This window comes from Cynoglossus semilaevis, chromosome 2 (genome assembly GCF_000523025.1).
Source record: "Cynoglossus semilaevis isolate Cse_v1.0 chromosome 2, Cse_v1.0, whole genome shotgun sequence".
NCBI lineage: Eukaryota > Metazoa > Chordata > Actinopteri > Pleuronectiformes > Cynoglossidae > Cynoglossus > Cynoglossus semilaevis.
Window position 1 is genome coordinate 10,553,274 of NC_024308.1, and position 13,900 is coordinate 10,567,173.

Genomic DNA, 13,900 nt, shown 5'->3' on the forward strand with positions numbered 1-13,900 from the left:
ACTTCCTGTTGCGTTCCTGAAGTCCTGCATCAGGTTGTCAGACACTTCTCTGTGAATCACTGGGTTTTTCTTCCACATTTCCTTAGCTTTTGGTATTAACTACCAGTAGTTTCCTTTCTAATGAACAGCTCCCTCTACAGGATGTAACTATTAGATCTGAAACACACCAACCAGTGGCCCTGAATTTTCAAAAACTGTATTTTAAAGCCTTTTTTTTAAACAATTGCTTTTGAAAAAGTAAAACTTTGAGATTTTTTTGAACCAGAACAAACAGGTCGTCCTTTACAGAAAGACAGGTGGCGATCATTACTGTAGACAAAGCGACATCACTTCTATTCTCTCCCCTCACTCTGAACTTTTTGTCCTGGTTTTTGTTTTGGTGCGTTTGAAAAATCAACACTTTTCATCAGCACTCACTTTGAACCAAGTCAAAGTCCTGTTAGTGAACAATCAAATATAAAATAAATGTCCGAGCACTGATTAAAAACATGTAGCTGTGAGGCACAATATGATTCAATTCTTACAGTACATCTACTAATACTACACAGTTATATTTATTTTTATTTTTTTAATTGTTCATGATCTACCAGCCCTTTGCGATCTACTTATTGGACACTATGCCTTAGATTACTTTAGTTTAACATTGACACCCTTAATGATTGTGGACTGGGCCAAACCATGCTCAACTGGTGTCAACACCACAGATGGAGCCCACACCAGAGGAGAGAGGAGACAGGAGAGGAGGAACCTTGTGATTGGTCAGAGCTGTGATGCAGCTGAAACCTGATGGAGAAAATCAGAGCAGCAGCTTCAGCCTCTCTGAGGAGGAACTGTATGTCTGCTACAACTACTACTACATTTGTGAATGTTTTTTTTTTTGTTTTCTTCAGATAAACCACAGATGAAACTTCTTTAATTACCTGATGCTGACGGCTGTGTGTGTGTTGGCAGTTGATTATGACGTCAATAAATAGATGTGACCAGTTTGTAAAATCCCGTTTCTGTTCTGAGAGAGACAGTCAAACAGTCAGACAGACAGACAGACAGACAGTCAGACACCGTCAGGTGGAGTTCCTGAAAAGCTGTCTTTATTTCACTTCTTTTTTCTCTACAGACATTTAAGGACAGTGAAGTTGCAGACGGTCCCTGTTGGACATCCACACAGTTTCCCAATCCTCGAGCCTTTACGCAGAGCACACAGCTGCCCTGCATCACACTGACACACACACACACACACACAGAGGAAGATTAGACCCCTGACCTCAGAATTGTAACATAAATACAGTAATATGGATTTTTTCAACTGGTCCCTGATCAGACAGTGTTTGGGGGGGGGGGCAACCAGTCCTCTTTGGGGCCTAGGTGGTATCAAACCAGGACCCTTCTGGTGGCTACTCACCCCACCCAAACAACATTTATTGGGATGAATCCCAGAAGCTTTGCAGGTGTTGAAAGCAAAAAGTTCCAGTTCTTACTGAAGGAAGCCAGCTCTGTTTCTTCTCTGTGCTCGGCAGCTGTTTGCTTTTTAACTTCTCCAGAACGTCCTGCAGAGCTTCAATCTGTGGAGGACAAAGACAGTCAAGTCACCATTCTGGTCCTCCTCAGGGTTCAACCAATCAGAACACGGTAAGAAATGAACATAAGCAGCAGCTGTGACAGAACTATTGTCTTACCAGTTCTTTCTCCTCTGGCGTCTTGAAAATGTCCTCATGCGTTTGTTCTTCACAGCAGCCCACAACAACCAGCAGCCAGCAGGAGGCGCTGAGGAGCAACATTCTGCTGCTGACCATCACGCTGCAGGACCGGGACGAGATGAGGAAGGACAGACGGGGGACAAGTGGAACATGGACCGTGGGTCGGCGCGTCTGACGGAGTCGGGGAGCGCGGTTTAAATGTGAGCGTCTGTGACGTCGCAGTGACGCTGTTTATTCAGAAGTAATGAGACAAAGAGACGAACGACCTCTGAGGTCAGCGAGGACAAAGACCTCCGCTCCTCTGACAGGAAGCTGGACTTTAAAATTTGTTTTAATTAAATGTAAACTCTTTAGTAGCAGCACCCCCTGATGTTTGGAACACGTTCATAGACCGAGTCTGGATAGAAAGGGTATTTTTGTCCCACTTTACTTCATGGTGAAGTATTTTATCTATGATGACCATATTTGGTCTGGATTCTGCACTGTGATCAGTGTGCACTGATGATGTCATCATTAGGTGACTGTAGGTTCTCTGTTTGTGTTCTGAGAAAGGCAACACAACATTTACACACACACTGTCAAAGCCTCACACCTGGACCAATTCACAGAGACAAACAGAAGTGACAGGAAGTGACACGTCACCAGGTCAGACTGTCTCAGCGTGTACGTCAAACTAAACAGAGATGAGGCTTCAATATCCTGGTCAGTGTCAAGAGGTCAGTGAACCCTCTGGACAGCACGCCCGCACATACAGTACATACACACGCACGCAAAGCAGTTAAGGAGGGGTGGGATTACACAGTTTTCTGGAGCTCAGTTTGAGTAAAACAAAGTCGTACCACTAATTAAGTGTATAGGTACAGCCCTGATGATGGTCTGACTTTTCATGAGTTTTACTCTGACGCCCTCTGGTGGTGACACAATATAACGTGATTGGGTTCATGTCTTTAATAACCAAATATTTTACATGTCATTGCTGAGAACAGCAGAGCTTCAAACGGGAACAAAAATTCTAAGTGCTTAAAACACAAACAACGTCTGCTGCATCCTAACTTCACTGACATCATTCAGGAAGAAATCAAACTAAGTATTCAACAGAAAATGGTGCACAGCTGTCCAGGCAGCATCTTGTCTCACAATTCTCCTTGGCTCTAAAGCAGGAAGGAAAATGTTTTGGTAGATGTTGGCACTCAGGAGGTCAGGTGGTGTGATGTTCGTCCAACAGATACAGAGCACCAATCCAGTGTCTGTCACTGTTAGCTGAACATGAACAACACACTGGAAAACCATTACAAAACGCTGCTAAATCAGTGAAAATCAGTGATTTTACTTTAGCTGAGTACAGGAGCTGCTGGTCCACTGCTGCATCCTGTGGTCAGAGTGACGGAGGTCAATTCAACAGTGAAGTCACAGAGGAAACCCATTAAAACATCACAACTAATTGATGGAGCAGCAGTGGATCAACAGCTGCTGAGTCTAAAATCTCTATTTTTTTAGAGTTTTCTTTAAACAGGTCATGTGATGTGTTCAGGTTCTTACCTTAGTCTTTAGTTGTAGACTTCAGTCTCTGCTCAGTCTGAAAAATAAAAAACAATGATCAATAACTAAATTATAATCATCCAGTAACTAACTTATAATCATCCAGTAACTGAAATATAATCATCTAGTAACTGAAATAAAAATGATCAAAGAACTAAAATATAATTATCCAGTAACTAAAATATCATCATTCTCTCCAACAACAAATGTGTTCTGCTGATGGTGATGGACAGAACAGAGATCTAGTTCTATTACCACAGTCTAAACTGCACCCCTGCGATGACATCATACTAACCATGTAGGTTCCTGTGTGAAAACCACACATGTACCACAGCATCAACATGCTGGAGGAGGAGTCTCCACACTCTTTACTGTCAGCTGACCAGAGGGAAGGAGCAGAAGGAGGAGGAGGAGGACTGATGATGGACTCCTGGAAACAGCAGAAACTTCATCAGAACTGATTTCCAACAGTTCTGATCATGGTACTGATCCACTCTTATTATTTTACCCTTTGGCTCAGCTGGGTAGGAACAGGAAATAGAGGCAGGAGGGTAGGGCTCTGATTGGTCGGCTGCTGTCTTGACTGGTTTTCTTTCAGGTCCATTTCAGCATCTTTACCTGCTGCACTCTGTTTGGTTTTATCCTGACCCTTCAGTAAAGTAACAGAAAAAACAAACAGTGAATGAACATACACAGGCAGCACAGGCTCAGAAACTGTCAGGGGTCAAAGTTCTACTTTACAATTCTAGCAATCAGTGTCGTGGAACAAAACCGTTTTCTTTTAAACGATGGTCAGAGAAATCAGTTCCTCTGCTGTTTAAAAACAGTTCCACCAAGTTACCAGTGCCAACAGTACCTGGACACCTACTGGTCTTCAGGGAAGGACTGGGCGATTAATTGAAATTGATTTCGATTACAATTTTTACTTTCCACCATCATGAAAACAAGACAATCGAAATAAAACGATCATTGTGCCAATCGCGTGATGTCAATGCAGCAGTACACACTACAGCAGTGAGCTGTAGTGTCATTCATATATATATATGTCATTCATATATATATATATGAATGTGAAAGTAATTATCTTCAGACAACAATGTTGCTGATGCAGTAGTTGACCAGTTGACCAGTAGGAGCACCCACATGTTTACTGTGAATAAGCTCTGCTGATCTTCCATCCACGATGGCCTCCTCTCTCCTCTCCCTCCCCCTTTTTCTCTCTGGCTCTCGTCTCTCCTCCCTCTCCTCCTGCTCACCTGTGTTCGGGTTAAAAACGAAGACTTGTTCAGGAAACTGTACAACAATCACTACAGCCATGTGATATCAGGTCTACTAATACGGAGTAACTGGTAACATGTGGGTGATTCCTGCTCTCTGATTGGATGAAACCTTCACCTTGTTCCTGCCTCTGCTCGGCCCTTGCAGCTCATCTGGACTCAGCAGTCCGCTGACATCCAGCTCCTCTTCGTTGTTGTAGTAGTCGAAACGAACGCGACACCACTGACCTTTGACCCACAGCACCACAGCTGGATAGATCAGCCCATCCTCTGTGTACAGTGCCCGACATCGAGAACCAGGGCGCCAGTCCTGGAAACATCCAAAAAGCAGTTCAAGTTCACCAAATAAAACAAAATTTTTATTTCAAATTAAATTTCTAATATTCAAAAACAGCCGTTCGTCAGCTGGAGAACATGTGATGATTTTGAGGAGAACTTCACATGTCAAATGTGCTTGTTATTTCTGAAGCAGCAGATGGAGAAACAGCAACTCCTTTGGCCAAAACACAAGGAATCATTTTCTTGTAGCAGACAGTTACCTGGGAGGTTGGGGTTGGAATGGGCGGAGCCTCTTCAGGGCTAAGGAGTGAGCTCAGTTTGACATCTTCTTCGTTACCGTACCCAGTGAAACGGACTCTGCAGTGCCCCCCATCCAGACACACCACAGTGGCAGGATACACCTGTCCGTCCTCTGACCACACAGTTCGACATGGAGACCCCACCTCCCACTGGCACACAAGAGGAGTAAGAGGTTAAATGTGAATTGTGAGTTCAACTCTCATTGGTCGTTGTTTTTATTGAAAATGTCTTCATCAGTGATGTCACAATGCATCGAGAATCAGTAGAAAATCCATACAAGTCTGTGACAATCCTCACCAATTGTAATAAAAATGAATCGTTCATCAAGGAGTAAGGAGTTGGCTGAGTTCTCTCATACCATGACACTACCCACTCCAGTACAGGTGCCAGTATGCGTCTAAAAACTTTGGTTGTGACCCACTATTAAACCCAGATGTCAGGTCTCTACGTAACCTAATAGACATTCGGGCGGTGAAACAGAATGTGGGAACTCCACAGACACCAACAGTGTTTTCCAGTGTTCCTGTAAAGAAAGGAACTCTTTCCAGTTTCTATTTTTTCTCTTTTTCTGTTGTTTCATATATTGACAGTTAACTGGGTCAATCAGACCAGCCCTGTTTGACTTTTAATCAGAGCAGATCAATGGTGATATTCAGTGTTTCTAGAAAAAAATGTGACGTTTTTCTCTTCTGTTATTGAAGAGAACAATTTCAGTTGGTGATGGGATTTTACACAGTTCTGACAGAGAAAGAATCAGTGGATTTGGTCACAGGTCACTGGATTCTCCTGGAAACTCCAGGATCACATGTTGCTCTCAGACCTCCAGCTGAGGTCGGTACCTGATACTGTGAGGTGAAGGTCTCAGCTGAAGGTGGACAGAGCGTCTGTTCATCAACGTCCTTCAGCTCTGACTTCTGACTGTCTTCTGTCTCCTGTGTGGTGGAACGTCCTGAAGTGTCTTCCTGCAGAAACACAGAGAAATGACATCCGTAATCACTGAGAACTCTTCAAAAACCTCCGTTCATTTGTTTGTTTTCTCTATGTGACTTCAGTTAAACCACATATTTAGTATTTCATTTTATGTTCACGCACCACAGCAACTGTTGACTCGGTTTATTTTTGAGGTTTAAAGATTTGTTCGCTTTCTGTATTAATTAAAATATTTATTACATAATCACTAATACTTTTAACAGTTAACACATTAGAACTAAATGTGGTATGTTTAAACTCAAGACTCACCTGTGATATTTTAAATGTGTTTTCAAAGGTTTCCAGGACGGACGTTTGGTTTTTGAAAACCACCTGTGGACATAAACGGATAGCGTTAGCTGTTAGCCGCTCATTCCCACACTAATTAAAACTAATTAAGGCTTAGTTCACTGGTTTAACTTTAATTATCTGTCAGAACTTTGTGACTATATCATTTATTCTGACTGCGATAACAAAAAGAATACACATTGTGAAATTAAGACGGTACCGGTCCAGCGGAACACTTTTCTGTGGCAGTTAGTTCCGTCATTTCTTTCTTTCTTTCTTTCTTTTCATTTAACCGCCTCCTTTAACACCTGCATCAAGTTAACTTTGACCTAATCAGTTCTGTTCTGACCTTTCACAGTAAAAGTATAGAACACGTAATTTCCGTAAAGATTATTAATTTATTGTTGAGAATTACAAACCGGTTTTCCTAACTCGACTCTTGGTAGAGTAATATCAGTACATCGATTCTGTAAAATAAAGTTCTCCAGTTAACCTGAAGAAATATCAGATATCATCAAATTGAAAACATAAATACGTTGTATTCAAATTAAAAGTCCAGGTGGAACACAAATACATTCATAAAACGGAATGAAAACTGAAAATCCTCGTCCGTAAGAACTCGTGTGTTCAGTCAAAGCCTCAAACATTTACACATGAAATGAGTGATACTCAATATTGACATTAACATTTTAATAAAAATGAGCTGAACATGAAAGTAAAAATACGAAGGAAAAGTTTCTGTTTCTTCGAAAAGCATTCGAATCTTTTATTTGTAGACTTAATTTAGTTAATTTAAAATTTTGTTCCAGTTTTAATTTGTCAAAGATAAATGTTTGTTAGAATATATATTATATATTAATTATGTTTAATTGTTGCTTGAAGTTTAGATCTTTTTATACTATCTTTTTTTAAAATGTCTTTCTTTTATTCCGTACAGGATTTTTTACGTTTCTTTTCATATATTTTACTTTTTCAGTTTCTTTGTCGTTAAACTAATGATCATGTGATCAGTGTTGAGTGGTCGGTCTGGTCATGTGATTAGCACTTGAACCAATGCAATTAATCACCTTATTGATGCTATGGATCAGTTGGGTGCAGAGTCACGCCTTATATCTTGATCACATGACCTTTAAAACCACAAATAGAATGAAAAAGCACAACTGTCAGTTGTTGTTAAAGGTCGTTAAATAAATAAATAATTGAAAATCCATGCCGAAGATTAGTATGACCAGCAGAGGGCAGAGCAGGACTTCTTTTTAAATCTACTTTAAAGTAATCTTGACTTTTTAGAGTTTTGTTTACATTTCATTAGAAATTGCAACGCACCATTAGTTCAGTTTAATAACTTCATATTATACCAACTGTGGACAGTTAAAATATATTTTCATATACTTGTAATGTTTCGAAAGATTATACAACCTGTAAAATGTTTATGTGTTGTATCCCCGTGTTACAATGACAATAAAGACTATAATAAATTATATATATTATATATTCTATTATAATATTATATTATTAAGATTAAAATTAACCTGGGTTTAAATCAAATCAAATTAAATTGATTGTTTATGGTTATCAGTGATGAAATAGATCTGTAGCTAAGAGTTCTTAAAAGTGAAACATGTAACATAAATAAAACTAAAGTAGAAGTAAAAAAACAAGAAAAGTCGCACAGTGAGGCGTTATTAGATTTTTGCAGCAAAAAAATCTTCGCTGTTCACTCAACAAGATAATAAACGATAAGAAACAATGACGTTGTTGTATATGGGAATACATTATGTAAATACAAAATATAAAATAAAGTATAAAATCTTTTTCGATTCTTAATATGGACCAGGACCAAAACCAGGACTATCCATAACATGTTCTACAGAAACTCACTGCTGCAGGGTTTCACTACTACCGTTAGGGGTCGTCTGAGACCAGAAATCCTGCAGTCGAAACACACCAAACAGAACGAAGTTGTTGACGTAGATCAGAAGTTCAGATCAATAAAAAAAAGTGGAAGCAAACAAGTGTCCAACAGGGGGCAGAACAGAACTAGACAGAGCCTCCACCAAAAACACACACTACAATACCTGTGACTCACATTGTCCTTCAGACATTTTAACTTTGACCCAGGGTCCGAAAACCAGTCTAGGTCCAGATGTGGCCTAAAAATGTAGGCCACTGTGGAGCTGGAGTCTACTGTGTGGGATGAAACATTTGGCCACTTGACAAAGTGGGTCTGATTGAACAGCTCTCGGCCGACATTTAAGACTCCCAGATCTGTAATGGGCTGTACACATCAGGTGCCCAAACTGTGGCCCACATCCTGATGAAGATGACAGGAGGTGATTATGACGTCATCAACAGGACCCTGATAGTGTGGTGTAACAATCATGTCTGTCATGTGAATGTCATCACGCTAGAACCAGAACCAGAACCACAGAGTCTATATTTAGAGCCCAACTGTACGTGGTCTGTCCATGACGTCACAAACCTTGTCTGTGTTTGTGTGTGCGGTTTCACTCAGACCGAGGGATTCTCCGAAACTTAGTGTCCCACGTGGTTTCACACCAGTCTGCTGATGTCTCAGCCAATCAGTGGTGAGTGTAAATGAGGAGCCGTGGAGGAGTGTAGACCAATCAGAGAGCTTGACCGCGCCCCTCTGAGAGCCGCATAAAACACGGACTGCGAGACCAGATCGGAGACAGATCCAAGCAGGACTACAAAATCACGACCCTGGTCTAAACTGGTCCGATCTTGATCGACTCTGTTGTGGATTATATGCTGGATTATTTCAGGATGACGCTGGAAGAAATGATGAAGAGGAACAACAATATCACTGAGTAGGTTATAGTTTCAGAACCTGGACCTGCAGACTGCAGTGTTTCTGTGTGTGTCTTACTCACTTCTGTCTGTGTGCAGGATGAAGACTGTGGGTTCGGCTCTGGAGGACCTACTTGTCACGGCTCAGAACCAGGACCGGCTGACGGTGGGAGTCTACGAGTCCGCCAAACTCATGACTGTGTAAGTTTTCACTCGAACAAATTCAGGAATCGTTTCTCGGTTTAATCCATTATTTTAGAGATTTTATTACGAGCCTGAGAATCTGTTCACACTTCTCAGTTAAATCTGCTTTATGTCGTTTTTGTGTCATGACGACGTTATAACTGATGTATAGCTCGGTGCTAACTAAGTTAGTTTAGCTTCGTTCATATTTATTATATTTTAATGTTTACATTTGTACTTTGTCATCCTTTTACGATGTTGGCGACACAAAGTATTTTCAGGAGCCTATTTACTGACTCCCCACCCTCTCTCTTCACAGTGACCCAGACAGCGTGGTTCTGTGCGTCCTGGCTACAGACGAGGAGGACGAAGGTGACATCGCTCTGCAGATTCACTTCACACTACTGCAGGCATTCTGCTGTGACAACGACATCGACATCCTGCGAGTGTCCGGCGCCCGGCGACTGGCTAAGGTTCTGCGGGAGGACAGAGAAGACAGCAACGGCAACGAGCCTCGAGACCTGCACTGCATCCTGGTCACGGTACGAACTTCCGACTATTCCTCTGAGTAGAACATTTGAGGGCCATCATGGCATCAGTCCGTCTGACACCAGAACGAACTAACTAACTCTTCTGCTCTCCTCTCTGTGCAGAACCCGCCATTGCAGTGCTCTTCTCTTCAGGATATCAGCAGCTTCTGTGAGGAGAGTCGCTACAGGAACCAGTGGGTACCATTTCTACAGCTGCAGGATCGCTGACCTGGACCTGGACCAGAATGAGTCAGGTCCCAAGGACCGGCTTTTGTGTTTAGTGAAGCTGTCACTGAGCAGCGACGATGAGCGACTACTGTCCAAACTGTCGTCCTGAGGTGAAGACGGAGCACAAGGTACAAACAGAACTGACCTCCGGCAGGGAGACGGTGCGGAGACCTTTTCGGCTACCTGATTAGTGGAGGATGAGCTGGAGTGCCACCCTCATCCCCCCACTGGGCGCTGTGGTGGTACTGGTCCTGGTGCATGGGTTCTGAAGGTGGATCAGACTGTGGTTTGGGGTCTTTGGAACTGCAGAGACTATTGACCAGGAGGTCACATGACATTAGCAGGCGTCAGCCTGAACTGAACCTGATGTTGTTGTTGACATGTCGATTAATTCTGATTTAATCTGTTCAGATCATCCATGTTTTACTCATCAATAAATGTTTGAAGAATCAACTGAATCTGATTGGTCCGTGTTCAGAACATCTGCATCACCTTTGACCAGCAGTAAACCAGCAGCTCCTGTGTCTCTATGGACTTTAGTGTTGGACAGTGGGGGTTAGCAGATGAGCTAAAGTGCAAGAAAAAATAGTTAAAATCGACTTAATTTAGCTTAGATATTGGTAAGAGTTAGCCCCTAGCAGAAGACAAATGTTAGCCAAAGTAAGATGAATGGTTAGTGACGTTAATGAAGCAAATGCTAACTAAAAATGGCCAGAAGCAGCCGGATTCTGTAGCAGCTAGCAGTGTTAAAAAAACAGCATTTAGGTGGGGCTGATCTGTGTGTGTGTTTTGAATCATCAGAGAACACACACCTGTGAACAAACAGCCTCCAGCGTCTTCCTGTGATGTCACATCTTATAATAAGCAGGAATTCTCAGTGTGTTTATATGCTCCTCCTCCTCCTCTTCTTCTTCTTCCTCTTCCAGAACATGTAGAAATGAAACAGAAACTCAGATAAAAATCTATGTCATGAAAACAATTTGATTCCATCAAAAATACAAAGAATTAAATCATCATAAAATATTCACTGAGATAAAACCAGATCAACAAACCTGAGGTCAGCAGACCCAGGGAAGTCCCACACACTAGAGTCTGCTGCCAGGGTCATGAGACCAGTCATGCTGTGGGTCAGACTGGTCACATGAAAGCCAACAGCCACCCCTGGCTTTGTTTCTCACTGTTTCTCTCCATACTTAGAAAAACAGCAGCTGCACTGATGATGTCATTGTTCTAGTATGACATCATCTGCAGCAGATCAGCTGTGTGTGATGTCACAGATGTTTTTACTGGAATCCCTGAGCTTCTGTGGGAAATACATAGAGAGAGAGAGTGTGGGGGGGAGAGTCATGGACGTGTCATGTGACCATTGAGTCAATGCCAATGATGATATCACCCCACCCCTCTACTGATTGGATGAGTCAAATAGTAGAGCAGGCTTTGCACACCAATCAGAGCAGAGCAGGGAGGGATGGGGGAGAGAGAAAGAAAGAGAGAGAGAGAGAGAGACAGCTGATGTCACTGTGAGTAATATGTCAACAAACAAAAAAACATCAGAACATTAGACATGAATGTCTCAGTGTGAATGTAGTGTGGACAGACGACAGAGAGAGGACTGGTCTGCTCACCACTGAGCTCAGGCCCAGGTCCATACACACACTGACAGTTTGAGACTGAGGACAAACTGAGACTCTGTCTCTACTAGACCCTGGACACCAGGTCTGGTTCAGGACCCTCATCAGAAGCTAAACCTAAAATACAACCAAAATAATTATGTTTATAATAAAAAAACATAAATGACCTCAGTACATGTACAGGAGTGTGCCCCCCCCAACCCTCCCAGCCACACACACAGACAAACCTCATAGACAAAACCAAAGATTTTAGACTCAGCAGCTGTTGATCCATCACTGAGTTCTAATGAGATTGACCTCAGTGACACAGACTGACCACAGGAGGCAGCAGTGGACCTGCAGCTGCTAAAATCACTGACTTTCTCTATGAGGTTTGGTGTGGGAGAATGAGGTGTGAAGCTGCAGGAGGACAGTGTGAGAACTGACACACACACACACACACACACCAAGAGTGAGGATCTTCTCACGCTGCATCAGTAGGTTTACACCTCTAACCTCTGACCTATGCTGAGTGTAAACACCTCACACACACACTTAAACCTGCTGTGCAGGGAAAAACACAATTTCAGGGAATGTAATAATGTGACATCATCACTGCTAAATGTAAAGCAACTAAAGCTTAGCATTAGTAAACCGCTCAAAAATTATGTAAAAATTATGTAAACTGGCTAAAATAGCTAAACGTAAGCCTCTAAGATCATCATCAAGTGAAAAAGTTCTGAAGGAGGAACACAGCAGTTCCGACAACTAAATGTTCAACTTGTACAAAATAGAACTATTGACAAACAAATATGAAGGAAGTTAGCTAACAGTTAGAACAGGAAGAGCTAAAAGTATCCACGCCAACTTAGAACAACACACTGAAAGTCACAGTGGATGGAGAAAGAGCTAAAAGTTAGCATAGCAACACTGAGCATCTGTCAATCACATTACCCTGGGCTGCACCGGAGCAGCTCCCAGAATGCACTGCTACTAAAACACAAAGCTTGGCCACACACTCACCCTCAGTGGTTATCAGTCCCTGATCAGATGATTGGTCAGGTGTCCGGGGTCAGCCGTTGGTCAGCTGACTGATGGGCAGCAGCTGTGACCATGTGACACCTCTGAGTGTGAGAAGCTGTCACCTCTGACTGTCAGATTCTCACAGGTCAAAGGTGAGATCTCTAACCTTCATGCTGACCACACAGAGTTGTCAGAGGTTAGCGATTAGGAGGCTGGGAAAAAGGGGGTGGAGTCAGGAGTCAAGGTCATGACCGTAGAATCTGATTTAGTGGTTTTTGTATGTATAGGGTCCGGATCAGTCTGTGAGATAAGAACTGGTCCAGGATATGCATGAAGATCTGGTCTGAGGTCTGGGTTTACATTTGGACCAGAACCCATAGATAGATAGATGACAACAAGCTCTACACACAACACACAAGAATACAATGGTGATGTCATCAGCGCACCACCTGATGACATCACCACTGCAACACCTGATGTTGTCATCATGAGAAGAACACTGATGCTGATAGGAGTACTGCTACTACTGGAAGGAGGAGGAGGGGAAGGGGAAATAGAAGAAGAGAAGGAGGTGGAGGACTAGAGGAGAAGGAGGAAGAGGTAGAGGAGGAGGAGGAGGTGAGTGGTTGATGTGTCAATGACATCAGAGAATTTGAAGGAAATAAAAAGTATTGAAACAATGCTTTTTTTCTTCCTTCTCGGTGAAGTTGGTTCAACAGCTGGTTTACAGGAAGCTTTGATTCACACACACACGTGAGAGGTGTGTGTGTCTGCAGTGTACAGTGACTGTAAGTCACATGACTCTCCTGCAGAGAAATCCCCACTTCCTGCTCCTCGGCTCTGCCCTTATATGGTCACTAATGGAGTTCTTTTGGTTTTGTGACTGCCCACTCACACACACATACAAACACGACTACATACATATGTTTGTGTCACTGGTTTTCTCCCTGTGATATGGGGGCGGGGGGGGGGGGGTTCTAAAGACCAACACCCTCACTCCTCCTCTCATGGAGAACAGGGAAGTTGTCAGAGAGTTCCAGCTCAGATTGTGGGTGGAGCTTGTAGCTGTGACCTGGTTCATCTTCTTCTTTCTCTCTGACCTAGAACATGTTCCTGGCTCAGTTCTCAGTCCAGACGAGGATTGTTGACAAAAATGCAGATGTTTGTCT

At 42.6% G+C, this 13,900-nt stretch overlaps 3 protein-coding genes and 1 long non-coding RNA gene across 6 annotated transcripts; 1 reads left to right on the top strand and 3 right to left on the bottom strand.

Annotated features, from left to right (window-relative positions):
- Nucleotides 1–839: 839 nt before the first annotated feature.
- Nucleotides 840–1,826, bottom strand: LOC103398437 (cocaine- and amphetamine-regulated transcript protein-like). The gene is made up of 3 exons (XM_008337060.3): nucleotides 1,674–1,826; nucleotides 1,476–1,559; nucleotides 840–1,216 (listed from the first exon to the last, which is right to left on the bottom strand). Exons 1-3 carry the CDS (start codon nucleotides 1,788–1,790, stop codon nucleotides 1,109–1,111), a joined length of 309 nt encoding a protein of 102 aa, XP_008335282.1. The 5' UTR covers nucleotides 1,791–1,826; the 3' UTR covers nucleotides 840–1,108.
- Nucleotides 1,827–2,627: 801 nt separating this feature from the next.
- LOC103398418 (survival of motor neuron protein-like) lies at nucleotides 2,628–6,863 on the bottom strand. Of its 2 annotated transcripts, none has more exons than XM_008337030.3 (10): nucleotides 6,567–6,862; nucleotides 6,329–6,391; nucleotides 5,929–6,051; nucleotides 5,050–5,238; nucleotides 4,629–4,820; nucleotides 4,385–4,489; nucleotides 3,742–3,882; nucleotides 3,529–3,663; nucleotides 3,234–3,270; nucleotides 2,628–2,845 (listed from the first exon to the last, which is right to left on the bottom strand). In XM_008337030.3, exons 1-9 carry the CDS (start codon nucleotides 6,606–6,608, stop codon nucleotides 3,235–3,237), a joined length of 1,026 nt encoding a protein of 341 aa, XP_008335252.1. In that variant the 5' UTR covers nucleotides 6,609–6,862; the 3' UTR covers nucleotides 2,628–2,845; nucleotide 3,234. The 2 variants fall into 2 exon arrangements, with proteins under 2 accessions (XP_008335252.1, XP_016897741.1); XM_017042252.2 differs by lacking the exon at nucleotides 2,628–2,845 and adding an exon at nucleotides 2,853–3,063 and having other exon boundaries at nucleotides 6,567–6,863.
- A 2,155-nt stretch (nucleotides 6,864–9,018) lies between these two features.
- On the top strand, nucleotides 9,019–10,551 carry LOC103398452 (growth arrest and DNA damage-inducible protein GADD45 beta). Its single transcript, XM_008337087.3, has 4 exons — nucleotides 9,019–9,177; nucleotides 9,257–9,358; nucleotides 9,660–9,882; nucleotides 9,994–10,551. The coding sequence occupies exons 1-4, from the start codon at nucleotides 9,116–9,118 to the stop codon at nucleotides 10,096–10,098; spliced, it is 492 nt and encodes a 163-aa protein (XP_008335309.1). The 5' UTR covers nucleotides 9,019–9,115; the 3' UTR covers nucleotides 10,099–10,551.
- Nucleotides 10,552–10,559: 8 nt separating this feature from the next.
- Nucleotides 10,560–13,686, bottom strand: LOC103398448 (uncharacterized). 2 transcript variants are annotated; one of them, XR_003049165.1, is made up of 3 exons: nucleotides 11,151–12,714; nucleotides 10,911–11,017; nucleotides 10,560–10,666 (listed from the first exon to the last, which is right to left on the bottom strand). It is a non-coding gene; the product is annotated as an uncharacterized LOC103398448 (long non-coding RNA). The 2 variants fall into 2 exon arrangements; XR_003049164.1 differs by lacking the exon at nucleotides 10,560–10,666 and adding an exon at nucleotides 12,732–13,686 and having other exon boundaries at nucleotides 10,702–11,017; nucleotides 11,151–11,846.
- Nucleotides 13,687–13,900: the final 214 nt, after the last annotated feature.